The 26,498-nt window shown below is 40.0% G+C and overlaps 2 protein-coding genes across 6 annotated transcripts in view; one reads left to right on the forward strand and one right to left on the reverse strand.

Annotated features, from left to right (window-relative positions):
• Sgf11 (SAGA associated factor 11kDa) overlaps positions 1-11,603 on the reverse strand; it is a 149,399-nt gene extending 137,796 nt beyond the window's left edge. Inside the window, exons 1-5 of one of the 5 annotated variants that reach the window (XM_076184218.1) lie at positions 11,375-11,603; positions 5,350-5,446; positions 4,944-5,118; positions 2,923-3,082; positions 139-227 (exon numbers count right to left, since the gene is read on the reverse strand). In XM_076184218.1, the coding sequence (XP_076040333.1) occupies positions 139-227; positions 2,923-3,082; positions 4,944-4,970 (276 nt within the window). In that variant the 5' untranslated portion in view covers positions 4,971-5,118; positions 5,350-5,446; positions 11,375-11,603. Of the gene's footprint in view, positions 1-138; positions 228-2,922; positions 3,083-4,943; positions 5,119-5,349; positions 5,447-11,056; positions 11,261-11,374 lie in introns of those variants that run through there. The other 4 variants (XM_076184222.1, XM_076184219.1, XM_076184220.1 and 1 more) reach the window with 4 other exon arrangements.
• Positions 11,604-22,305: 10,702 nt separating this feature from the next.
• On the forward strand, positions 22,306-23,346 carry LOC143024498 (zinc finger BED domain-containing protein 5-like). The gene has a single exon (XM_076183307.1). The coding sequence runs from the start codon at positions 22,306-22,308 to the stop codon at positions 23,344-23,346; it is 1,041 nt and encodes a 346-aa protein (XP_076039422.1).
• Positions 23,347-26,498: the final 3,152 nt, after the last annotated feature.

Consider the following 26,498-nt stretch of genomic DNA (forward strand, 5'->3'; position numbering starts at 1 on the left):
TGAGTCATCCTAATTTCATTTAGCTTTTGTAACAAGATTATGACTAGACAGTGGAACATAAGAGAGTTGATTCCAACTCAAACTATGCAAAAGCATCCTCAGCCTTGATGTTCCTGAACAGAAAGTTAAAGTCCTTACTTGCAAATATCTCTGTTGGTCTTCTGGAGTACCAATCTCCAAGGCTAGTAGGCCACGCTTTAAACTTCGGTGAACCTCAAAAACTACAGCTGAAAAGAGAAAAACAAAGATATTTTCAATCAAGCAACATATTCTTAATAAATCTGTCAAACGTGATGACCCTTTTATATTGAAGAAATAATTGGAATCCGTGACAACTAAACAAAGTTTCCTATCATGTCCTCTGCTCTTGGACCAACGATAGGTACCTGCTAGTGGTGTTCTTGCAAGATGAATGTCAGAAAGAATCATCTCCCTGCCACCCATCTTAACCCAATAACTGCACAATAGGGTTTCATCAATCATACCAGTGGTGCACAATTGTTGGGGGGAGGGGGATTTTATATATTACACATATATAAAGGGAGTTGGGAGATAGGGTTGATGAAAGAGTATTAGGATGGTTTGGACACATGGAAAGAATGAGTGAAGAACGACTAGTAAAAGAGGTATGGAAGGCAGATGTGGAGGGAGTGAACATAAGGGGACGTCCTAGGATGAGGTGGATGGATGGGGTGATGGGGGCTTTGGGGAAGAGGGGAATGTTTGTTGTGGAAGGACGGGATAAGACAGAAGACAGGGGTGAATGGAGAATGGTTGTACTGTATATGGATGATGTTGTGATACATGAGGTGGAATGGGTGGGGGGATGGGGGGTGAGGTAGTATGTGTGAGCAAAATTTGACGCAGCCCGAAGGGGTTTCTCCCCGTCTTCTCCTTTTATGCATGGGGGGACAGAGAGGGGGGGGTCGCCGATTTAATGAAGCGGCCTTGCTGTGGATGTGCTGTGTCTTGTGACACTGCTTCTGACCCAGGGCAGTGGACAAGGTGCAGGGATGACCTGTCATCCAGGAGATGCTAAGATAAGAGGGAGGGTGGAGGGGTGTGGAGTGTATTCAGGGATGGAATGGGTGGGAATGATTTTATGACTTTTCCTTTTTGGCTACCTCCCTTGTAAGGGGGAAAAAGCCTTGGTATATGTATGTGTGTATATATATATATATATATATATATATATATATATATATATATATATATATATATATATATATATATATATATATATATATATATATATCAAAAGAAAGATTTCATGGGAAAATAGAGAAAAAACAAATACAGTCGTACCTCGGTACTCGACCATAATCCGTTCTGAGGTGGTGGTCGAGCACCGATTTGTTCGAACACCGAAACCAATTTTCCCCTTATCACTGTCTTTCTTTGGACCCATTATTAAGGGCTAGAGCAACACGAAAAAGTTTAAATCTGGGAAGAAATACTCGAACAAACTGCGTACGTCTAACTCCGCTGGCGGTCTGAGTCGAACTGACGCTTACCCGCTGTTCGAGCTAGTCGAGTACCGAAAATCTGTTCGAGGTCCTATGCTTTTTCTACTCGAATTTTTTAGTTGGTCGAGTATAGAGGCGGTCGAGTACCGAGGTACGACTGTATTAGTTATTATTTGCCTTAGCTCAGGCATGGTGGTGTAGAAAAGTTGCACATTTTATTACTTTGTAGTAACGGGTGGTGGGCAGCAGTCATGCATGGGTAAACATCAGGGAATTTTTCTACTTTTTCACACTTTGTTCCTCACCACCACTGCTTCTTTCTTTTTTCATTTGAATGTTTTTTGAGCAAGTGATCTTACACCTTACACCACAAGAAGTGGAGGACTGTGGGTCACGCATAGGTGACTGACCTACCCTTTCCAAGATGTATGAGAAGAACAAAGGATGTATGAATGGATAGGTCTAGTGTGTGGACTTATTCACCCTGAGTTGCTAAACTTCATTTGAAGACATACGAGAGCAAAATATAGATAACCAAGTTTAAGAAAATGCTTCACATTATACAATGTATGTTACAGTTACACGCTGTTCATCATATGATGTATGTCACAGTTTATAGGTTAAAACCCATCAACACCCTTACATCTATTGGTGCAGCCACTTGGTCTCTGGTCTGGGCCCAAAATGAAGAATCACTGTCCCCAATCACATTACATACATACATACATATACCAAGGCTTTTTCCCCCTTACTAGGGAGGTAGCCAAAAAGGAAAAGGCATAGGATCATTCCCACCCATTCCATCCCTGAAAACACTCCACATCCCTCCACCCTCCCTCCCATCTTAGCACCTCCTAGATGACGGGTTATTGGTTGGATTAAAAGCAATAACTGTGAAACAGTTCTCCTACAGCAGGACCCAATACCTGGAGCTGGTTGATTCATGCTGCTTCACCATATGGTAGGTCTCCTCCTCATCCACTCAAAATTAATCAAGGAGATGAGAACATCCCTTTGAGAGACAGTATCATTTCATCCATTCACTATAAATGCTGCACTCTATCTTCCTTACTCGAAAGATATTTCATGTGCATCCAAAGTTCCCCTTCATCCCATCCTTCCATTTCATTCTTGAGTTTTTTCTCAAGCTCACTCCATCTATTTCTGCTTTCCATCTTTTTATTAGGCTTTCCTCATCCATTCTTTCCATATGCCCAAACTATTTCAGCACAATGTTACTTTAACTGACAATTTTCTTCCCATCATCATTCTCATCTCCATTTCTCAAACACCTCATCTCAAATACACACCCAAAAAGTTATTCTACCATTGAAATAAAATATAATATAGTCCATAAGAAACAATGATGTCAGAATTCACAATGTTGTGAGCAAACTCAAGACTTTCCTCTGGAGACACCTTATCCGATCCCCTATCTCATGAGGCATTTACATACCTAAGATGGCATCATCAATGAGTTCCTTGAAAAGGTTTTGTGAAGCCATTTCCAGCAAATCTGGGGTTGCAAGAGCAGCTCGGGTAGTGCTGTCCAGGTTCCAGGGGACAAATGTCTCCCCACCACTTGCTGCAACCATTGAGTTGCTGCTGGAATTGCCCTATAAGGAAAATAAAAATAGAGACATCAAACAGCAAAAATGCAAAATAACAAATATGGTCAACTTTGTGTGTATGTTGAATTTAGAGGTACATTTCCACTTCTGTTTTTGTTCCTCAAGTTACCTATACCACCATTGACATTAATATATAGACATGAAACAGCCCCATTTACATTATCTTATAGACATCAAACTGCAAAAATACAAATATGATATACTTTGTGTTTATGTTGGATTTAGAAGTACATTTCCATTTCTGTTTTTGTTCCTAAAATTACCTACCCCCATTTACTTTAAAAAAAAAGCAAATTCAACAATTCAAATCAATATATTATGGATAACCCCTCTAGTAATTCAATGGAGGGATGAGTGCACTAAAAAAAGCAAAAGAAATCTTAACGAGATTATGCGTTCTGAAAGTCCAATAAATCCGTGTCCACAAAAAGCCAACGAGATCAGTATGTTAAAACAACTTGTATAACCCCTTTACAATCATCTAGAATATCATACATTCTAATTCTCAATCAAATTATATACATTCAAGATTATATATCTCCTTAATGGGATAAAATGCATGGTTGTGGGTACATGCAGTCAGTAGTTTTGGGGATTGTTTTGGGGCATCTCTATGGACCATAATCACAGCCTATTTAGAGAAATGATGAAAGACATATTTTTTTTACTCTTGTTGTCCCCCTGAACCTATTCTTCACTACTTCTAAGAATTCACCTCTTCCTTTTCTGATCCTCAATGCATGTTATAGAAACCAACCAATTGGAACAGTACAAAGGAACTTGGCATCCCCTCTCTGTACAGTATATCTCTGGTGCAAGGACTCTAGGCAAAAGGTCTGGGAGAACTTCAACTAGAACATTAGTAAACTAAAGTTAAAATTAAAGGATATTTATTTGTGATGCACTTTTCTCACCACTAGGGTCACATGCACTGAAAAATGCCCCAGATCTCCTATCCCATTCCCACCTTCTACCCACATTATCCTTGTTGACATTTCTCTCCACTCCATTACATATTCACTGATCTCATCATTTACCAACAGTGCCACTCTTTGCTTCCCTTATCCTGTTGACACTCCGACCACCCTACCCACCATGTTTCTAAACTGTAACTCACATTTTCCTTTCAGTTTTATTTCACTCAACAATAACACATCCATTTTTCTCATATACCATCCTTATTTTCCACCCATACCACATCCTATTATTTTCCCTTTTGCTTTCACCCATATCACATCCTATCTATCTGTATACCAAAAGGCTTCTTCCTGCTTATATGAGGTAGCCAGCCAAGGCATGCATCTACTGCCATCCATCACCCATTTCCCTTTTATCTTAGCCCCTTGTGCTTCTGACATACCACATCCAAAGAAATTTAGTAACCTTATTACAAGGGTTATTGCAAGAGTTCTCCCAAACCCTCTTATGCCCTGACTTTTCATTAGAGAACAATAGAGTTGGGAATTCTTTGTCTCCCTTACTCTGTCATTTTTGACTGCTCTCTTACGATACACATGGGAAAACAGAGGTAATACTCTCCCTCTCCACCACCACAGGGGGATCAGAGAAAGATGAAGTAGTACTTGCTTTGGTAAAGAAACAGGTTTATGGGACTAGTACACGAGAAAGGCAACACTACTACAAAAGCATTTCATAATTCCTTTTTGAGTAGATTTTACTTTATTGACAAATAATGTGTAGCTTTGGTCCACAGGAGCACCCAAAATTGTCCCTAGGGTGCCATTACTTCAGTACTGGAGTGCTATAACTAATCTGTTTTCTACTCACTACTGTACCATACTTCTACTCTCTACTCCCAATCTTCTCACTATCACCTTTTCCTTACCTTTCCTCTGGTTGCCTCCTTGGTCATACCTCTCCCTCCTCCTCCTCCTCCACTCTTCCTCCCTCCACTTCCTCCAGTGTCTCCTCCTCCTCCTCCTCCCCCCCCTCCTCTAACTCCACCTCCACCTCCACTTTTCGGCGACCAGAGCTCACTTTGACCTCGTGTGCGCACCGTACTGAAATAAAGAGAATTTGTCATTAATGTACTAGAAGAAAGCTAAGAATGATATTGTTCCATATGTATATAATGCATAAATAAAAACAAAATGAGAGTTAAATCATAATACTGGTGTCAGGAAGAGTTGAAAATATTTCTGTTGAAAGGATACTGTGAAAATAAACTCCCATGACTGAGAATGAACACAAACTACAAAAAAAACAACACATTATTTCAAAACATATCCTACCAAATACTTATGGAGACCCATGTCTACATCCATATGCACACACATAAGCAGAGTCCTGGTTTCATAAACCTGCTTCAGACACTCTTTTCTTGGGTGACTGAAAATTTGATAAAGATAGTTTCATTTACAACCCAATCCATGACTAAATATAGCAATCATCTGCTTACATGTAATGAAAAACATATAGCCATACAAAAAAGCATGCTAAACCTAGGACATTTTTACACAAAATATATATAACCAGGCTTCTACATATCTATTTAAAATCATGCAAGAAATAAACAAAATTCATAGTGTTATATCCCATCACCACTAGGTTTCTCAACTATGCTAACAATGGCTCAGAAATAATAGAATGGAACCCTCACCCCAGAAATCATTGGCAATATAACTCAGTCCAGACAACCATGAATCAAAGAAACATCACTCCATTGCCCTTGGTCTCTCTTGCAGAAGACCCGAGGCCTTTAGTTAATTAGCAACAGCCCCTTGGAGGCACACCTCAAGTAAATTATGTCCATTCAGTGTCATGGCAGAGCTTGGACAACTGCTACCATCTTCTTGAAGCAGTGCCATCCTCTTTTTCCCATCTTGACATACAGTGCAGCTGCTAGTGAGTTGAACACTGCAGCACCATCAAAGAAACATTCAATGGTGAAATTAAACAGCCAAACCTACATTACTCAACCTTTTCACAAGTGATCTCCCCACACCAAATACAAAGCATAACAGCTCTTACCTATGCAGATGACCTAATGAATATAACCTAATAGAATAACCACAAAACAGCTGCAAAGGGCACCCAAATTTAATCAGCACAAATTAGTACTGTAGCTACGACAAAACAGAATGGAAGCCTCCTGACAGAAATTATCACTGCTCACCCCTGGCTACCATGAATTTCAGAAATATCCAAAAGTAAAACTGAATGTACAATTCCTTTCATTTGACATGGCCCCTTCAGCCCACACATCAAGGACCTATCCATGAAAATTTAGAAGAAAATAATCTAAATTCATTAGCAAGCACAAGTTTTGGTAAGCAGAAATTTTAATCAAAGTTGACAAACAGTTTGTAAGAACCACACTCAACTATGCCTACCTAGCATGGTTACTGACAACAATGAAGACAGACACCTAACAAACTATACAATACAATGCACTAAGAATAATAAGAGGAAGCACTAAAACCACTCCAATAGAACACCTACACATAACCAAAATCCTCTCACATAAAGCACTCAACTCCACCTATTCATCCCATCACATAATACATGCACGACCAACTTCATACAACAAAAACCACACTTACAACATGCTACACACGGTAACCAAAAACATGATGCACCCCAGTTGGCCACAGACACACATACACCAATTACAAGAGAGCAAACTGGGAAGTTTCCACTGAAGATACAGAACATCAACTTGAGACACAAAACAGTATACCAATCACAGACATAGACACTGCTGTACACACTTTCAATACAATCATTCAAAATACAGACAAGAAATACATCCCCAGGGGCAACAGAAAATCACACAACCCCAACACCACATCCGAAATCCAAGGCCTCATCGGACAATGCAATGCAGTGAAACACAATACCCCTACACCTATCCCTCAGAACATAGCAGACCACTGAGATTAACAATAAAATACAGGTACAAAAAATACAAAATTGGCAAATATTTGTCAGCACAATCATTAAACAAACACCAGAAGACTGTCCAAGACACTCAACAGCATTACATTATCCAACAGTAACACAACACATTCACAAAGCAATAATCATGACAACAATCAGACAGCAAACAAACACAAACTCATAAATCATTTTGCACAGATAAGCCCTCACATCCCTCATCCTGACAACCAACCCATCATTCAATGTAAGAAAGTTTTCCCCACAGACCCAGACTACATACCCTTCATAGACATCCAGACAAAATGTATAATCCGTAACCTTAAGCCCTCATCCGCATGTGGACCTGACACATTGGACATCCACCTAAAACACATTGGACCACATGGCATATGCACTCACCAACGTTGCAAACTACACCTATTCACACAACACTTCACCTGAGATCTAGAAGCATGGGAAAATCATCATCATCCCCAAACCCCACAGTTCCAGCATCATACTGCCCAATCACACTACTTTGCACCACCTATAAAATCATAGAACACCTCATACTACAATTTGTTACACCACATACCCCTCTTGCTGAATCACAACATGCTTTTAGACCACTACACTCTACAGACGCTCCTGATAAACTCACACAAACAATTCTTGATGGCATCAATTCAGATAAGCCCCCATATAGAACACTTCTCATAACACTAGACATTAGTAAAGCTTTCAATGGCATCCCCCATCACAATCTCACAAACAAAATATATAACACAGACATGCACAATAATACCAAAAGATGGTTGCCCAATTGTCTGGCTGGTAGAAATGCCTTTGTGTCATATAATGACCAATCATTGCACACCAGAAACTTTAACACCGGAGTACCACAGGGCTCAGTTCTATCCCCCACACTCTTCAATCTATACATGCATGATATACCCACATCTGACACCTCAGAAATACAAATCTCTTCTTACGAAGATAACAAAAATTACATGCATACTAGACAAAGCCGCAGAAATACTACAACCACACCTACACTCAATACCTGGTTCAGTACAAATAGACTCAAAATAGCTCTAACCAAATCTACAGCCACACTTCTCACCAAATGGACAGCAGAACGTAAATGCATAACCCAAACCTCTATATCAACAGCATTCTTATACCACACACACACACACACCTCCAAGATTCTTGGCGTAACATACAATACATTCATGTCATTCAAACAACACATTACAAATTTATGGACTAAACACACACCTAGACTTAATGTATGTAAATCAATTATAGGAACAACATTTGGATAAAACAAAGAAACTAATACTACAGTATACAAACAATGCACATGCTCAGCAATGAATTATGTGAGCCCCATACAATACATTCATGTCATTCAAACAACACATCACAAATTTATGGACTAAACACACACCTAGACTTAATGTATGTAAATCAATTATAGGAACAACATTTGGATAAAACAAAGAAACTAATACTACAGCATACAAACAATGCACATGCTCAGTGATGAATTATGAGCACTACATGGGCCCCTAATTTCACTAAGAAACACCACAACACCTTTCAGACCATATAAAACAAGGCCCTAAAGACAATTACACTTTGCACCTCCAGACCATTTACACCATGAAATGAAAGTCCTCAAAGTCAAGGATCATCTTGACACGAGAGGCACACAAACACTTGCCACAGACTCCACAAACATACCATACCCACTATACTACATAGCAGAACACTTACACATGCCAAGAAACATCAAAACAACATCCAAATACCTATACCACACACAAATACTCTCTTCTCTTCCTTCACAACCACCAGACGCCAGCCACAAGATATCCATAATCATATCACTCATTGCTCCATTAACAAACTGAGAGACAATACACTGCTGCATGCCAGACCCCTTGATATCCATCCCTCTGAACCCTCTCTTACCTGAAAGGATTAAGTCCAAGTGGCCAGACTGCGATGTGGCCACCATCTAGCCCTTCTAAGTTACTAGATGAGACTAGATGACCACATTGCAAACAACTGCCCAGGATGTAACCCTTCTTCCCATACTATACAACACATTATGGAAGGCTGCATTGTACACAATCATGCACACCAACAACACAATATACACTTTATAAAGGATTTAGGGGAAAACCCCATTCCAGCCATGGAATTCCTCAGGGAGATGGGACTTCTCAGCCAGACAGTCTCGGGAACAACAACAACAAAAAACCCTGCCACAGCAGCACATGAGGATGAGAAGTACACAGTTCTAAGCAAGACACCTTAACCCTACCCAACCATCTCATCACGTAAGCACAAAAAACTACGCTGGTAGCATACTACTCAAACTTCTACAACCTACTACCTGCACCTCACAACACAATCAGATCACAAAATAAGCAATCCAAGACTGATCAATCTCAATGGCAATGCTCAACCAAATTCCCACAGATATTAGCCCCATGGAGATACTTCTCCCACATACTATAACTACCATGGATGCATTCAGACCACCATCCAGCAGCAATACAAACACATAAGCTTATCATCAAAGGCAAACGGCCCTAGGTGCAACCACCACAAGATCAAATGAACACCACATCTTACATGGTCCTACTCTAGCATTGCCTAGACAACAACACAATGTTTCTTCTCCGAGTGCATCATGAGCCAATCTGATGGCTATTGTTGGTTACTTGGGCTCTGGGGCAACATACTGATTGATCTGGCTGCTGCCACAATATTTTTTTCAATTATGATTTCCATATTACTCACTTGGTAACAATTAGATCTGGTCTACCTTGATTAGCTTATTTTGTATCAGGCTGCACTTTTCATTCCACTACGGTTTTACTACGCTGTCTTGTTAACACACACTTTCCCATTTCTCTGTTATGTTTTAAAGAGATCTATTTCTCCAAGGACTTTTTTTTTTTACCAATAAATTGCCAGAAACAAATAAATAACCAATTTTCTTTTACTAATAAACTTAGTCACAACTAAGAATGTATCCCATTTTTGTCATCCTTTGTGAAGTTGAAAATAATAAACATTAACTACAGTAATCTCACCCATCCTTGAACATACTCCTTTGCATTTTATTGAAAATGTTTTACTTTTCCAGTCCTAACCTTAGTTACACTATTTTGGGGGTACATATTACCAGCCATACTGGCTTTACTAAATTGTTATTCCATCTGGAGTACCCTAGTCAAGACTTAGGCTTCCATTTCCAGCCACTTTGCTGCGAGCAGAGTGGGGCCCTACCTGTCAAGTTAACCTTATTAATGTGAAGGGTCATTGACTTACTCATTCTGACTTTTTCCATCACCATGTGGGATCAAAGCACGAATCTTATAATTTCAAAAATGAAACAACACTGACATCATTTGTTTCTGACAAATTTCCATTAAAAATACTTTATTGGGAACTATTCAAAACCCTTTAGTAATTTCAAAAAGCTCTATATTTTGCCATAAATACTGAAGCTATTTGTCTATGATATCCTGCTTCAAGTAACTTCGTTGGTAGAATAGATCCCTTTGGAAAAAAGTGAAAGCTACTACATGCAGGACAAGAAAATAACTACCCACTCTCTAAACTACATTTAAATTTGAGAAATTTGTGGTCTTAAAAAATCAAAAGTTCCTAATTCATCAAAGTTAAAAGTATCTTGACAAAATAAAATGTGATAACTTGCATAATTTAACTTGGCTCTCAGGAGTAAGCTAATGTTTGGTCACAGCTTTGATAGAAATGAAAACTACACTTGAGCAGGACAACCTAACAAACAACTGGTTGCCTGACAACACTCAGTACCACTGTGCACACAATTTTATTATATTATATATCTCATGAATGATGCCAAATTTGAAACAAAGTTCACTGTCTGACTCACACAACTGTTCCCTTCAGCCAATAGTTAAAGATTTAATAATGCACATTTACCCACATTTAAAATATATTGAGTGTCCTTACTACAATAATGCATTTCACATTAAAAACAATTAACAAACCTTTAGTCAGGCATTATCTTACCATAATAAAAACCTTCTATCAAGTTTTAATGTAATTACAAAAGGCAGGGCTTACAAGCACCACTCATAACAGAAAATTGGTGAGTACTGTTCATACCCTATACCTTGAAATCTGCAAAATCGCTATGAGATGAGAACATTTCTTAAAAAACAATTTGTTTTCATTCCCATTTCTTGAGCCACCTAACTCAATTAATGGCCAAACAGATCACACCCGGTATCCAGATATTTGTCTATAAGAACATGAACCCTTCCAATTATGATATATAGTAATCAGCCTTTAATCTATATGATGGCTGACAATATTGGTCATACTTACGTTATATCCTAACAACTGGCGCCTATAATACCAAATTGAAATAAACGTCAATATATTTAGGGCGTTTGACGTTAGACGTGAAGGAACGGCAGCTTTTGTTTATTATCCTTGCGAGGAAACACGAGCTGCATATATAACTACGTGAAATCTGTATATATTACACATTTTCTACAATACTGTGTAACCAAATATTTTAAACAGGTAATTTGTATACGAAGGAGTCAGGCGCAATGTTAAACCAAGCTGTTTTATTTTCATTATTCTGTGGTTTACAAGCGTGGTTCGCTATAATAACATTATCAAGTTGCCGAATAAAAAATATTTGAATATGACCATTATAACAGAAAAGGATGTATGTATATTAATATCAAAACTCTCATACAAACGTAAAAGTTATTTAGAAGAGAATCGGTCCTTTTTATCTTGAACATGCAGAATGTCGACATTCAAGAACTCCATAACTGGCAACTCGTCAAACAGATGCAAAGAATACGCTTGAATAAGTGCACGAAACTATTATATTCGTTGATGTTATTTCTGCCAATTGTTCATCAGTCCACACAAATTAAAAATACTTACTGAAAATAAACCAATACGTGGGAGGTGTATTGATATTGACCGGATCAAAGTGAAAATGAGGGAACGAGTTTTGCAGTTGAAAAAAATGTTCGAATGTTTCAGCTAAGAGACAATGTTTTTTAGGTATTTATCTAACTTGTATACTTTAGACACTATCATAGTTTATTTGAAACAACTATAAACCATATAATTCAGGATGGATTTAATTTCATTTATTTCCTTACTGATATAAAATTGTCTAGGGATGAAAATCCTCGAAAGACAAATGTAATCACACAATATTGTTTTTATAGTGGTTTGTTGGGCCAGTACCCGCTTGAACCTACACATTCCAGAACTATTCAAAAAATGAACGCAGATGTATTGACTGTACCACACCTATACTCATTTGTTTGTATAAATTTACTACGGTAGAATCAAGCAGGACCAAGTTGCATTCGTAGACGGTAGACCCCGTTTTATTGTTTCTACCTTATTTTGTACATTAGCCAAGGTAATTTTACAATGTTCTGAACTAGGGAATATTTTGGATACCTTACCGCTGCCACACCACTCTTATTATTCATTTTCCTATTTGGAAAGTTGAGTCTTAGAATAAGAATTTTTCTTGCGGATTTGGATGTATACATTCTAGTTTGCACCTCCGCTCGTCGGATGCACCATAACGTAATTGTTGTAATGCAATCCTCTAATTGGCGGGATTGCTTGATAGCCAAATAAGAATCGAAACAAAAGGTCGAGCAGATTTATTAGGACACGTTTTCATAATTTAATTAGTGAGAGGCTACTTTGATGGAATAGGCAGAGTATGGCGACCGTCGCGAACAAGTTAAGTTTCTTTTAGCGCATCTTTCACTCTTGTTAAGGAGCTATCACACTGGGGTATTTTTCTTCTTACATCCTACCTCCAGGCTCCAACCTCCATTTGAGTAACTAAAATATGACTTCGGTTACAGAAACCTAGACTTCTCTAAGGAAATATCAACAGTATGCCTAATATCCGTATAAGTTCTCAATATCTTATTTCATCATTCAACTTTGCTATATATGATGGAAATATGATTTTATATTTGGAGATTTGAAAAATAATATATTGTAGTCAAAGTCGTTTTAACTCCAACGAACTCGCATCCGTCGGCGCTGGTGAAGCCCGTGTAGGCCCCTTTACTATTGTTGCTAAAACGACTTGGCTGTGTCTCAACCGCCAAGCAGAGTTAGCGGAGGGGTGTGCTCTCTGTAGCATCGGTTGGTGTTTATACTTGTCTGCCTTATATGCTTGTAAGACATAAACCTCCGCAATAAAAATGTGAAACTAAATAAAACGATGGAGATGAGATGGTACAAGATCTTGAGCATCATCGATCACATAAGCAACTGCACATAATCGGGCCGTGCGTCCTCGTGGTGCTCTCCACACCAAAAGGAAGATGGATGGATGCGGTAAAAAAAAAAAGGCATTGAGCAAGAATGGGTATCTGTGGAGCAAGGGAGGGAGAAAGCAGGAGATAGGGGTGAGTGGAGAATGGCTATGTATTGATGATACTGTGATGCAGGGAAGGGTAGGTGGGGATGGGGGTTAGGGAGTGGTTATAGATGAATGATATTTAGATGCAGTCCGAAGAGATTTCTCCCCATTTTCTATTTTTCTGCATGAGGGGACGGAGAGGGGGGAGGGGTCGCCGATTAAGTGAAGAGGCCTTGCTGTGTCTTGCTGCATTGCTTCTGACACAGGGTAGTGGGCAGTGGCGGACTTAGCCTACATGGCGCCCTGGGCGAACATCACCTTCGGCGCCCCCCTTCCACAATGCACATAAAATGCTTGGCTTCTCCCCCTCCACAATGTAAATAAGAAGTTTAAGACGACCAAAACTTTCACAAAACAACTTTTTATTGAAATATTTATTGTTACTCTCTCTCTCTCTCTCTCTCTCTCTCTCTCTCTCTCTCTCTCTCTCTCTCTCTCTCTCTCTCTCTCTTCGTTACGAGCGTTACGAGTATCGTACGCGTCAAAGTCCGTCTCTCTCTCTCTCCTTTTATGCGACTTTTATACATTCGGTATAAATAGACTCAGGCGCTCATGGTTTGATCTGCATTTGGAAGGGGGCAATGCCGCCCTGGGCGACCGCCCATAGGAAGAACCGCCACTGGTAGTCGGCGGGATACAGGGATGACCCGACATTCATTAGGAGCTAAGATGAGAGGGTGGATAGGAGTGGAATGGGTGGGAGTGGGTATATGCCTTTTGACTGTGGGATCAGGGTTGAGGAAAGGGAGGTAGTGATGGGTGATCCTGTTTTTAAAAGTATCAAGAGTGGGACTATTAACTACGTGAGATGGGAGATGATTCCATTCTTGGGTGCTGTGGGGGAAAATGAGTATTTGAATATGTTGGTGCTTGTTTGGTATGTGTGGTATTTTAGATTGTGACTGCCTCTAGTTGTTCGTGTATTTGTTGGGTGTAAGTTTTTTATTTATTTTTATGCCAGCTAAACTGTTTGCGATTTTATACATTTGTTGTCTGTATGCGTTTTTTTTCAAGTGGTTCAAGTTTAATGTCTTGTTTTAACCAAGTGACTGATGTAGTGTGTCTGTAATCACGTCTGATCCACCTTGTTGCTTTGTTTCGTGTGGACTTTAGTTTGTATAGTCGTTGTTGTGGATCCCAGACAGTGTCGCAATACAAATGTGGCCGAACGAGTTTCTTGTAAGCAAGACTTCTGATGTCTGCGTTGCATTTCCTGAGATTCCGACGCATGACTGTTGGCTACCAAAACTTGCTGAATTCTTCAGCCAACTTTTTTCCATCCTTATTCAAAATATGTATATTATTTTTCAGAGGAAATGCCAACATGAAAGTTACAGACTTTAATTTTATTTCCGTTAACATTATATGTGTTCTCATTGATAACGAATGAAAATAATGATAATTCCTCTATAAAATATTTTATTAGGATTATTTGTCTTCCCACTTGTGTTTTTAGCTTGATTATTTTTTTCAATTGGTTTTCTATGTGAAATTTCATTCTATCTCGTGACTTTACTAAAAATAGATCACAAAAATCATAGATACAACATAGAAATACAGTATTCAACACAGAAATCAAGTGATGACAGATTACCAAATTGATAATCTAAGATTTCCTCCACATCATGTTTTAGAATAAGAAGTTTCCTCACAAGGAGAAATCAACAAAACATTCATGTTTCAAATACGCGTGGCTTGACTCGATTTCTCACAAAGATCGTTGCACACGGGCAACAAGGTCACCACGAAGCTGAAACGGTCACATTTCGCCCTGTCTCCAGAGATCTCACACTTCTCCATCTTTGCATAAATGTCGAGCTGACACAGATATTATGCAGTTTAATGGAATGTTTGGCTCTGTTGCAACTTGGAACGGAAAATAAAAGGGTTATAATTATCCACCTCGGATCTATGTCGAAATAAAAACAAGGACATCAAACATTGCGGTGCAGCACGCTATCACAAGAAAATGAAATTGTCACCAGATTCAGTCTGATAATGTGTATTCGTTTTACTAAATACTGAACAGCCACACTTACAAAATGGTCTTGGTTCACCATAAATGCAAACTGCATCTTACATCTAACATTAACTATGTTTAATAAACGATGATTGAACAGTTGATAACACTGTGACATAAAAGAACTAGCCTGGGGAAAATGAACAATAATTCCCTATGCCAAAACATCAATTAACACGAGAAAGTGGGAGTATTGACAAATTATATATTTTGTTATTTTGTATTTGCTTACCTTTACAAACTGAACCCAGATTTTTAAAGTCATGTTCTGCACTGGCGGAACTATTATGTACTTTTCCAATAGTGTAAGAACAGACACATTACCTGTTCATTGAAATATCTCTAATATTACACCTATTTTTAAGAAAGGGTTACGTTCAGATCCCTTAAGCTATATAGAGCTATCAGTCTGGCTTCTGTTGCCTGCATTTTTTTTGGGTGGGGGGGGATGGTAGTGAAGCATGTTTATGCGTATCTTGGACAACGGGATACTTTCGGAAGACCAGTGTGGATTTAGAAGTGGAATGACGGTAGAAAACCAACTGCTACACATAGTAGTGTTTCTACATGGTTGGATGCTGGCTTAGTTGTGGGTGTAGTGCTGTTTGATTTCTCTAAAGTATTCAATATTGTAAGACATCAAATTTTGCTGAATAAATTGAATTGATTGGGAGTAAGCGGAGTTCTACTGAGGTAGATTAGCTCGTTTTTACTAGGTAGAAATATGTACGTTTCAGTTTCGGTCATGAAAAGTAGCTCCAGATAGGGTAGCCAGACGTCCTCTTTTAGGGAGGACAGTCCTCCTTTTGAGCACTTTGTCCTCCATCCGGCGCAACCTCACGCCGGATGTGCATTTGTCCTCCTTTCTTGAGGTGTGACAAAAATAAATAGATAAATAAATAAATAACCCAATGTATACAATAATGCCGTACAATTAAATTATGTGGGAGTACCCAGGCCAAGGTCAACGTCGGAACTCGGCAGCCGAAGTAGACAGGAACTGCGCAAGACCAATGTTCTGAACGTGTGATTGCATGATTCACATCTCATACATTGGGTTGCAGTCCTGATGTGGCCACGGTGCAGTGTGGTTTGGTAATTAATTTATGAGGTTAAGGAGTCTGAAAATGCCGAAAAGAAAGAGAGCAGAAATAAAAAAAAGAAACAAACCTCCAGGCAATCAATGTGAGGATACAACTATTTTTTTTTTTTTTTTTTTTTTTTTTTTTTGTAACTTGGTAAGAAATGCAGGTATTTGTTTTTGTCAGTTTCATTAGAAGTAAAAAATATTATTCACTTTTAGTTTTTTATTATATATATATATATATATATATATATGTATGTATGTATATTATAATCATCGATATGCAGTGTCCTCCTTTTTGGAAATTTGGAAATGGCCACCCTAGCTCCAGGCCTGCTGAGAGTGGCATGCCACAAGGCTCTGTACCTGGGCTCCTACTTTTTCTAATATACTGTATGCCAGTCACCCTCTAGCATTTATAATTAATAGATGTAGAATCTATGCTGATAAAATAAAATTTTATTTAAAATTTTCAAGTGCCATACTGGTCACCTTACCTCGAGGAACTTCATCCAGCCAAACTGATCTAAACAGTATATGCTCAGTTGCCAACTCATGAGCATTATAATTAAACAAGGGTAAATGTACAAGTCTAATAGAGTCGTTGTCTGTGCGCACAATTTTGAATTGTGTAGCTTCGCAAAATGTGTGTGACACACAACCTGCCAAAAATATTTCATGCCAACTTTGCTCGTTGAAGACCTTTATGCCTTTACACCTGTTATACACTATGCTACTTATAATAAACTTATGGTAGTACATACACACAAATTCTTCATAGGTACACCATCAATCTTGATAATATTTCAAATATATTCACTCTGACGAATTCATACTATAAGATTGACGTACCTGCAGATCTGAGTTGCCCTGATGGAACTCGTTAGTTTCTCTTAAAGGTCAACTGAGAAGGTTTTGGATTTTTTTTTTCATGTATAGTAATATAACTTAGAAACATTTTATAGTCTTGATTTTATCCAAATAGCATGATCTTAAAAGTGCCTGATGGCAGACGAACATTCCAATTTCGCAGTTACATTTTCCACCGCTAGAGCATACTGATGACGTAAAAGTTGCTGTTTACATTCTTCAACATGGCCGGCACGCAATACGAAAGTGACTTCACATCGAGTGAAGAAGATTTATCGGATTTGGATGCCCTTTCGTGTTCCAATGTGGGTACGGTACAAGGATACATGTACGAACCAATTCGGATATCCAAACAAAACTCAACTGACGAAGAACATGTCGAGAGCGAGGAATCCTCAGAGGATGAACGCCCAGAACGTGCGGGAAATAAGGACTGGTGAGTTCGTCGGAATGCATTACTGCATGCACGCTTTACATACATAAATGCACACCACCAACCACACACCACACCAGACCAGACACATGATTTCGTTGGTTTGTCATCAGACGTGCGGATGAAGGTCTGAAGGCATGAAATGGTAGGCCTAATACCTAGCAGACGTTGATGGGCCTGGCCCTATCTGCCAGGCCCCAGCATGCCCAGCAGGGCTGGTTTTGATTTTATTTTGTTGGAAAAACATCCACACAACCACTAAGATGACCACGTCTACAGTGCATGGATAGTTCATCTGTTCATGCAAGGAGGGTTTAATGTGCTTTACTAACAATCCTTGTGTTTTATTATCCTTGTTTTGATTTGTTTAAAAAAGTCAAAGTGACATTCAAAACCTACATGTCAGGTTCGCCAAAGTCTATGTGCCCAGTATCTGGTCTGTCTGGGTCCCAATCAGGATTGGTGTCCATCATGTTATCCACCATATCGTCCACCATCGGATCTTCCTCACTACTACTACACCCAAGACCCAAGGGTTTGTCCCACTTTGGCTCAGATAAGGCAAGTGCCTCGGGTAGGGACGCAGAGACATCTGTGACAGGTTCAGTCTGGGTTGACGGCACCTCCTTCAACCAAACTGGGCAACCACTCACTTGGATACCGACATCTTTGGTCATGGCTCTGTTCATTTGTGTCCCTCTGTCCACTGCTCCTGGCCTCATGAAAACCTGCACAGGTTTGTGAAACTTCGGATTTGTGGTACAAACGCTTGAGTTGCAACAGAGGTGGATTTCATAGGCTGAAATGAGTAACACCCAAATTTCCAAGAAAGTCTGTGCATGGATGAATCATCTCCTGATCTATGCTAAGCTTCATATTTACAGGCAAAGGTTTCAAGGATTCATGAATTACAATTTGTTTTTATCTGTGTAAGGTACAATAAAACAGTCATATGTAGCGAAGAGAATAGAAAAACAATTTGATGGAAGGGGAGAGGAAGGATAGCAAAAGATACTCACAGACATGTCTATAAAATGATCTGCCATATGTAGTGGTTGCTGTGGAGAAGAGAAGCCATAACTATACGCCTGGCACTGTCACCATGGTCACTTTCACATCCATCTCAATTTCGCTAATAAGTGATACTTGAAGGTCAATATTCATCATAGGCACTTTGCAACAGCTGAAAAAAATAATTAGGTCTATATCAGTACGAATTCCTCCATCCTGGTCAAGGATAATCGGACTTAACCCCTGCTGGGGTGGTGGTGGGGGGGGGATTCCACTTGTTTGACTCTCAAAAAAACAGACTTTAATTTGGTTGACTCCAATTGACAAGACATGGCCATAGGCCTATTATGGAAGCCCCTGTCATTATGGTCATGCCTGTCACTCTGGTGGAGTGGCGTGATCACATTTATAGGTCTAAAGGCCTAGCTAGCCTATGCCATGACTGTATCCCTAATTTGCTTAGACCTAGACCAAAAATCATTAGTCAAGCCTAACCTTGCTTGTTCAAGATTGTCAGTGACAGCGTAGATAACGTAGGCCTACCTATACACATGGTACAGATTGATACACAGCAGTGCTCCTTCGATGACGTTTGCTTACCGTACCTGGGGTCTTGCCGATGACAAAAATTGTAGGTGTTGCACCTTCTTTTAGAATGGGATTCATGCTAATTCCGAGTGACTCGGCAAGGCCAGGGTTCCGACTGTACTTTTTTTTTTTTTTTTTTTTTAATGTTTCAAACAGTTTCCCTTTCAATCCAAGCTTCCATGACTCGTACCGTCTGCACCGAATGATTCAGTCTTTTTTTGCGAAAAGGAACTTTCGGAAAAGAATGAAAAATAATTCAATTCGCAGCAAAAAGTTTCATCGAATCACTGTTGCAAATTGCGGCGACACAATACACCATATTCGAACTAAATATTTGAAAAAAAAAATCCTACTACACGAAATATGACAGATCATTGATCAAATTGACAACGCAGAACGGCATTTTATAGTGCACGCACATGATATGCATCAGAATATAAACAGCAAGACTTACGTCACAACCGATAGAGCGATACGAGAACAGCCGAAGATCGGCGAATGAAAATTTCGTCTGCTACCGATATTTTGATAGGCCTTTTTATCACATTGCCTAATAATTAGGATTTATTTTTGCATTATTTTATATAAAAAAGTGACTGTGTGGATGTTTAGGCGTCAGTTCGAATCCTGGTCGCAACGTAGGGGTTAGGAAGGACATCCACTCTGAGTATTGGCCCCAGATCGCTGCTCACCCCGGACTTGAGGTGACTTGGTGACATTACTGTGTGATATATTACCTTCCTCCGGGTATCGTCACTGATGTGGCATAGCGTGGACACAGTCTCTCCTACGTTCGTGTATAAACAGGTCCAGACCACCGGCAAAGTTGAAGTCCAAACGGATACCAGCCCCACAAACCATGAAAAGACGAAGAAGAAGAAGAAGAAGAAGAAGAAGAAGAAGAAGAAGAAGAAAAGAAATGCACGAAGCTTGTGCTTGGGTAGTTAGCACCTTTCGGGTCCCAGAGGCATCTGTCCTCTTCTGCCAATTCTCACAGGGATTTTATTATACTTTTAGGCCACGCCAACCCGTCAGACATCATATATTAATGTCATTTCGACTTGGGAATGCCACAAAAGTTTCCTATTTCGGGAGCAAGATGACCATCTTCACGGGAACACGGAACTTGTTTACAAAAAAAGTGTTGCCGGAACACATTTTCGGCACCACTTGGGGCCGAAACATTGCTCGTGAGAACTGCGCTTAACTTGCTTGTAAGGCGCCCTTTCTGTCGATTCGCGCATGCGCAGTAGGAATCTTGGTCGGCTCACAGCGTTAAATCTCCGATCGAGTATACCATCTATGTTTACATGTTCTCTAGAGGAGTGAGCTGGTGCTGCGACCTTATCTGCCCAGAAATTAAATAAAACTACCGATAAAGTGATTATACCTTGAATATTCAGTACATCAAATCAGTGGCCATGTAACCAGGACAATTCATTTATCTTCGTGGTAGCGAAAGTAATAAAATTTATTTTGGTAGACCGCTTTATTATTTCCTCGTTTCACTTTGGAGGTTAAGCCTGAGCGGCTGACACTCAGTCTTCGGGTGGACTTAGAATCTCTATCAACTTGGTCAGTATTTCGTCCAGAAAGAGCTGACAACAAACGACTGGTTCCCCAGTTTTACTATTTTCATCCGGTGATAGAATTACACGTACAACGAAGACATTAATCCATGGTTTATTCCTAGAGAGACATATGGGAGTGACATTGCCGACAACTGCGGGAGCACATTAGCCGTTGAGTCGTCCGTAGATCGGCTGTATTTGGATGTTTTTTCTCATTAGCGTGTCCATCATACCCTTCTAACTGTCCTCACTCGACCGTGAGACAGGTAGTACGGTTTTCATTGTACCAGCTGGGCAATTGCACCTTACCACACACGTATTATGATGCGTATATGTGCAAATTAAAAATATCCGTTGACTGCTGTATGTGTACATCTCATAATGTTTATTTGTTGTTGGTCCGCTGAAGAGTAATCATTGTGAAGGCGAAAAGAATTCATACATAGTGTTCATGTAAGATATACATGTACTACTCAATCCCTAAAAACAAATTCTTACCATATACTGAACAAATATGTCTGGTGTTGATAGCATCGAAATGAGTACTGAATTGTAAATATGTGATCAAATTGTTTACATGTTAAAATTATTGTAAACAAACAGTGCCCGTATTAATTCACCTTCATTTTGATGGTGATGACCTGTCGAAATCGAACAATCAACCATGGAATAGATTTCGTTAAATGTTTCGAATGACCAAGGTTCTTACAATAAATTGGTTACTTCCCTTGTCCGGTAGAATGGTAAAGATAAATCTTGCCTTTTGGATGAATTCGTGGTCATTCGGAGGAGAACGAAAAATGTAACAATCATGCTCGTCATATCTTTTTAAGATATCGTCAGACTATCTGCTTTTTCATTAATCCAGGTTCAACACGAAACTTTATGTAATAATCATGTACAATCAAAAACATTTCGAATAAAAAAACACGTGAAGGTAATTTACATACATAGTGGAATTTGCTGAGCTTATATGTATCAAGTCATGGTATTCCATTTGTCTAATACAGGGGTTCCCAACCGGTGGGTCGCGATCCCCTGGGGGATCGAGAAACCTTGGCAGGGGGGTCGCGTAGCCTTGTTAGAAGTAGCTTTTGTGTGTGTGTGTGTGTGTGTGTGTGTGTGTGTGTGTGTGTGTGTGTGTGTGTGTGTGTGTGTGTGTGTGTGTGTGTGTGTGTGTGTGTGTGTGTGTGTGTGCGCGCTCGCTTTCAACACATGACACATGTCCGTTGCTGATTGGGGCACCGGCTATGCTGGGATCGAAATCAGGATTCCAATCGAGAGTGAAGAAGCTAGCACCTCAAGCAAAGGGCATCCACTGCATGATTCACCGATACGCTCTCGCCAGTAAGACTCTCCCTGCCTCCCTGCAGGAAGTGCTTGAATCTGTAATCAAAATTGTAAATTATGTGAAGACTCAAGCACCCAACATTCGCCTATTCAAAGAACTATGCAAAGACATGAATGCTGACCACGAAGTCCTTCTCTTCTACACAGCAGTACGTTGGTTGTCGAAAGGAAACGTTATTAATCGTGTCTTTGAAATGAAAGATGAAATAAAGCTATTCCTGGAGACGCAAGGAAGGAAATATCTTGTTGTTCACTTCGAAGATGAAGCATGTAATAAAAGGGTTGCATACCTTGTCGACATTTTCGACCAGGTAAACAAGCTAAATTTGAAGCTTCAAGGAAGGGAAACGTATATTCTTTTTCAAGATAGTCTCCGGGCCTTTGTTTCCAAATTTCAGAAGTGGCATTGGAATACCAATCTTGGATACCTCTCTATGTTCGAAAAACTTTATGGAACAATGGGCGAGTCTCAGGTCCAACTGGATCAGTTCCTCAAGGATGAGATTACTGAACATCTTCAATCTCTAGAAAAGGAAGTCGAGCGTTACTTCCCTGAGTTATCACAGGAACAAGAGGCCCTGGTAAGGAACCCATTTTCTACTGAGCTTGATGTATCCAGCATCCCAGATGAAATCCAAGATGAATTTCTGGATCTAAGGAACGACTCTTCAGCTCATGATCTCTTCATGGTGAAATCAGTGACTCAGTTCTGGTGCACTATGTATCAGCCATACTCCAAAGTCAGCATGATAGCTTTTTGTGTCCTTGTTCCATTTGCTTCTACCTACTTGTGTGAGGCAGGATTTTCCACTCTTGTCAATATAAAAACAAAGAATAGGAACAGATTGGATGTTGGAGATGACATGAGACTGGCTCTAACAAACTTTCGGCCACGAATTTCAAAGCTTGCTGCTGAAATGCAACATCAGGCATCCCACTAGCTGGGTTGGATAGCTGTTCAAACCTATGTTAATATCATTTTAAGAAATATATGTTCTTTTTGTGAATTCAGGTTGGACCAATGTGATTTAATTTGCTAATAAATAATTACAGCATTTTTCAGTATTTTCTTAGATGTTCCTTTTCCTCTCCTTAACAGAAAATTAAAGGAAAATTAAGCTGATGATAGTAAGCCCTAAATAGGGGGTCACATGGGTTTCAAATTTTTAGATATGGGGTCGCGAGTGCAAAAAGGTTGGGAACCCCTGGTGTAATACAAAACTTAAAACCTTCCTTGGGAGTGTCAGTCACTCGCCAATAACGCCAGTCAATAATTCCAATCTATTTAATTTAGTTATGAGAAACTTGACTTCTCGTAAGAATGTATCCCTGAAGGTCACAAATAGCACGATGCCTAGTCCCATCACTCCGTCCCATTTCAGCTGCCTTTACGACCCGAGTGGGAAAACTTGGTGGCAGTATTCTTTCTTCCCTCTATTCAGCCAATACCCCAGACAGTATTGTGAGTAATGCGAGTGTAGTATTTTCAGAGGGATCAGTTTCTTGAGTGTAGTTGGGAAGGCATATAGAGGTTTTAATTGAGAGGATTAGGAAAGGAACAGAGGGAGCAATCGGTGGGGTACAGAATGGGTTTAGGAAAAGCAAGACTGCGACAAGAATTTGTAATATCGCCATGGCTGTTCAATGTGTACATGGATGAGGTGGTGTGGGGGGTAAAGACGAGGATAATGGGCAGGTGACCGGAGATGATTAAAGAAAATGGAGAAAAGTGGGAGGTGAGCCAGTTGTTGTTTGCTGACGACACTGCGCTTGTGGCAGAGTCGGAGGAGGGATTAAGGGAGTTAGTGACGGAGTTTAGGAAGGTATGCGACAGGAGAAAGTTGAAGGTATATATGGGTAAAGGTAAAGTGATGAGATGTACAATGCAAGAGGATGGCAGCAAGTTGGAAGTAAGTCTAAAAAGGGAGAGGCTGAAGGAAGTGGATAGCTTTTGTTATTTGGGGTCGCATGTGGCAGGGAAGGGAGGAGTGGCGGTGGAAGTAAATTGTAGACTGAGAAAAGGATGTCAATGCTTTGGGGGATTAAAAAGTGTCATGAGAAATTGGCTTTTGGGAATGGATGCAAAGAGCAGACTATATGAAGTGGGTGACTGCGCACTGCATGGGATAGAAACGTGGAATTTAAGAGAGAGAGGAAAATTTTAAATGTATTTGAAATTAAATGTCCGAGAAATATGGTATGGGTTACAAGGTTGAATAGAGTGAGAAATGAGGTGACGAGGAGAACGGAAGTGGAAAAGGAGATGGTAGATATGGCTGATGAACAAAAAATATTGGGATGGTTTGAACACTAGAATGAGTGAAGAAAAATTAATAAAAGAGGTGTGAAAGGCAGAGGTTGGTGGAATGAACTTGAGGGGGTGACCAAGGATGGGGTGAAAGGGGCATTGACAAGTGGGAAATGTCTGTTGAGCAAGGAAGGAAGAAGGCAGAAGATAGGGTTGAGTGGAGAATAGCCGTGTATAATACTGTTATGCAAAGAAGGATGGAGAGGGGGATTGGGGGTAGGGAGTGGTTATGTATGAATGATATTTTGACACAGACCGAAGTGATTTCTCCCTGTCTTCTCTTTTTCTGCATGAAGAGACGGAATGTGGGGAGGGGGGGTCGCTGATTAAGGGCCCTTTCACACTAGGCAACTAGTGACGGTCACTAGTTGCCTACCATTATCTTAAACTGAGCCTTTCACACTACGTCACTGCGGTTGCCCGGTTGCGCAACAGGCTATGGCTGTTGCCCGCTCCCGTAACAAGTGACCGTCACTGGCAGTTGCCGTCACCGACCGTCTCTTTTTCTTGACCAGCAAAGCCAACAGAAGCACCTCCTCCATTGATGCCATTCTTTCGACTAACGAGATGATGAGAAAGGTTTTCACAACTCGGTGACAGTCACTGGTTGCTTGCAGTTGCCCGAGACTTTCACACTAGGCAACTAGTGGCCGCCACTAGTGACGGTCACTAGTTGCCTAGTGTGAAAGGGGTCTTAGTGAAGCGGCCTTGCTGTAGATGTACTGTCTTGCTGCATTGTTCCTGACCCAGGATAGTGTGCGGCATATAGGGATGACCCGTCATCCATGAGGAGCTAAGATGAGAGGGAAGACAGGGTGGTGGATGGGACTGGAATGGGTAGGAGTGGGTATATACCTTTTGACTCGGCTACCTCTCTTTTAAAGGGGGAAAACTTCTATCCTACAAATGTTTGACATATGATTACACATTAGTAATGGAACATTACATTAGCTTGCTTTTAAAGTGCTTGGTAACGTTCCCTCTAAACTGTGCGCATGTGCGTGCGCACATGTTTTACAACTAGCGGACATAAAGAAAAAATGGGCGTACACAAGGTTTTTAAATGATATTAAAATCCATCTAATAAAGAAATTCCACCCAAAAATCAATTTGTAAATTCTCTAAAAATATGGTAACTTGCCAACCGTCAAGCCAATTTTCCCTCTTCTAACTAGCGCCTCCATTTCAAACGAAATGACTTTGCCGACATGACTACGCACGTACTTTTCAGAGAAACCAAGTTTGCACACAAGTAAATTTCTGCGCACACACACAGCAAAACATTAGAGGGAACATTGCTCGGTAGGCTACAACAGTACAGACAAGTATGGTAAATTATATTATAATGGCATTGTTGGGCATAAATTAACAAGGCAGTTTCGCACTAATGAAAAAAAAGAGCTTGATTGGTCCAAAAGAACAAACGACTGGCATACCCTACAACAATGATCAGTCTTATTCGAGATTTCTATCCGTAACAACTGAAGCATTGTGGGAGAATAACAGTGGTGAGACTAGGCTTTGATTACGAGTTGGTCGTGAAGTGAAGGGAAGGACCGAGAAAACAATAGTTACCTACGGTATTAGTGATTGTCGGGCTGTTGGCTGTAAGTGAACTTTTCAAAGACACTTAGTAAACCCATAAAATCTTGCAAGTGGAGGAAATTGTTAACGAAATGGCCGTGCCTGGTCGGAAGTGAAACGTTTTCTATTTGTGACGGTATTATTTGTGTAAAGTCTCTACATTATGATGCAAGAAGCTTCAACTGTGTCCATAACTGGAGC

Source organism: Oratosquilla oratoria, chromosome 4 (genome assembly GCF_046742065.1).
Source record: "Oratosquilla oratoria isolate Oo_2021 chromosome 4, ASM4674206v1, whole genome shotgun sequence".
Lineage (NCBI taxonomy): Eukaryota > Metazoa > Arthropoda > Malacostraca > Stomatopoda > Squillidae > Oratosquilla > Oratosquilla oratoria.

Excerpts from the sequence above, each read along its gene's own strand:
- LOC143024498 (XM_076183307.1), top strand. The coding sequence starts at position 22,306 with ATGCTGGGATCGAAATCAGGATTCCAATCGAGAGTGAAGAAGCTAGCA.